Source organism: Chaetura pelagica, unplaced genomic scaffold (assembly GCF_000747805.2).
Source record: "Chaetura pelagica isolate M959 unplaced genomic scaffold, ChaPel_1.0 scaffold402, whole genome shotgun sequence".
In the NCBI taxonomy this organism is placed as follows: domain Eukaryota; kingdom Metazoa; phylum Chordata; class Aves; order Apodiformes; family Apodidae; genus Chaetura; species Chaetura pelagica.
The window spans coordinates 40,149-41,869 of record NW_009952264.1 but is presented as its reverse complement, the minus strand read 5'-3'; the positions used below and the strand labels follow the sequence as shown (position 1 = coordinate 41,869).

At 58.0% G+C, this 1,721-nt stretch overlaps 2 protein-coding genes across 2 annotated transcripts in view; both read left to right on the top strand.

Moving 5' to 3' along the window:
• LOC104397657 (carboxypeptidase A1-like) overlaps nt 1–201 on the top strand; it is a 7,400-nt gene extending 7,199 nt beyond the window's left edge. Inside the window, exon 11 of the mRNA XM_010007657.1 lies at nt 14–201. Coding sequence (XP_010005959.1) covers nt 14–201 — 188 coding nt within the window. The remainder of the gene's footprint in view (nt 1–13) is intronic.
• A 1,228-nt stretch (nt 202–1,429) lies between these two features.
• The window catches only part of LOC104397661 (carboxypeptidase A1-like), a 23,552-nt gene continuing 23,260 nt past the window's right edge, over nt 1,430–1,721 (top strand). Inside the window, exon 1 of the mRNA XM_010007661.1 lies at nt 1,430–1,554. Within this exon, the coding sequence (XP_010005963.1) occupies nt 1,430–1,554 (125 nt within the window). The remainder of the gene's footprint in view (nt 1,555–1,721) is intronic.

Here is a 1,721-nt window from a genome sequence, read left to right as displayed (position 1 = left end):
CCTCTCCCCACAGACCCAGCAGACGGCACGGCCACCGACTGGGCCTACGACCAAGGGGTGAAATACTCCTTCACCATGGAGCTGAGGGACACGGGGCGCTACGGGTTCCTCCTGCCCAGCAACCAGATCCTTCCCACCGCCACCGAGACCTGGCCGGCCCTGCTGGACATCATGGTCCACGTCTTGGAGCATCCCTACTGAGCCTGGGGCCTCCCACAAGGCTCCCAATAAACAGCCCTGGTGGTTCTTCCTGGTTGAAGGCTGGCACTGGGCTATTTTTTCCTTCTAGGCCTCCAAGAAGTGGTGAAAAAGGTCTCCCAGCCCTGCAGGGGTTTGTTTCCTCCCTTATGGCTTTGGCCCTACATGTCTCTGTCCTTGGGGGACAACCCTGGGGGACCTGAGAGAGGATGGGTGATTTTTTTGGGTCAACCGAACCATCTGGAAGGGGTTGGATGGTTTTTATGGGGCAACCAGACCACCTGGAAGGGGTTGGATGGTTTTTATGGGGGCAATGAACTCACCTGGAAGGGGTAGGATGATTTTTATGGGGCAACCAAACCACCTGGAAGAGGATGGATGGTTTTTATGGGGCAACCAGACCACCTGGAAAGGGTTGGATGGTTTTAATGGGGGCAACCAGACCACCTGGAAGGGGATGGATGGGTTTATGGGGGCAACCAACCCAGCTGGACAGGGATGGATGGTTTTATGGGGCAACCAAACCACCTGGAAGGGGTTGGATGGTTTTTATGGGGCAACCAGACCAATTGGAAGGGGCTGAATGATTTTATGGGGGCAACCAACCCAGCTGGACAGGGATAGGTGGTTTTATGGGGCAACCAGACCACCTGGAAGACGTTGGATTTTCGGGGGGGGCAACCAGACCCAAATTAGTGGGTTTTAGGGGCAATTTGGCTCTATCATCCCTTCCCCAGGGTTGGGAGGAGGAACACTGGGCAACCTCAAGGCCATGGTTGGGTGCAAAGAGTTTCCAGGCAGTTGCTGGTTTATTTTTTGCCACCTGGGTTGATTGTCACCTGCTCCAGCCTCTGTCCCGTGCCAAACTTCACACCCATTTCCTCACTCCCAACCCCCCCATCCAGATGTGGCCACACTTTAGGTCCTCACCTTGCCAAGCCCCTGGGTGCCAAAATCCCACCTTCTCACCCCATTTCCCCCTTCTCCCAGCCCGTGGGTGGTGGGATTTGGGCCCCTCCCCACCTCTTGCCCCACCAAGTGACTCACCAAGGCTGGGTCCTAGAACAGGTTTGACCAGGTCTGAGGTTGCCACAGAGGAAGGGGGAGGAAGGACAAGGTGGGGGACACACAACAGCAGGACCTGAGGTGTCCAACCTTGGGCAGTGCCAGCTGGAGCCTTCCCACAGCTCTGGGAAAGGGGACAGCTGGGTGGCTGGTGGCCACGTTCCCGATGGGATTTAAGAGGCTCTGGGTTGCCCTTGGGGCACAGGACGGGATCTTCCAGCTGAGGATGAGGTCCCTCGTGCTGCTGGCTGCCCTGGTGGCAGTGGCTGCTGCCACCCAGACTTTTGTGGGGTAGGATGGGGTGGGGAGGGGGCTGGTCTGGCTGGGTGGGGGCAGTGGCAGCAGTTGGTGCTTTCTTCTAGAAGAAGTTGGTTCGACCCCCAAGGTGGGCACGGACACTGAGCTGGGCAGGGGCTCAGTGCAGATCCCCAGGGTGGGTGGGTGGGGTTGGATCCATG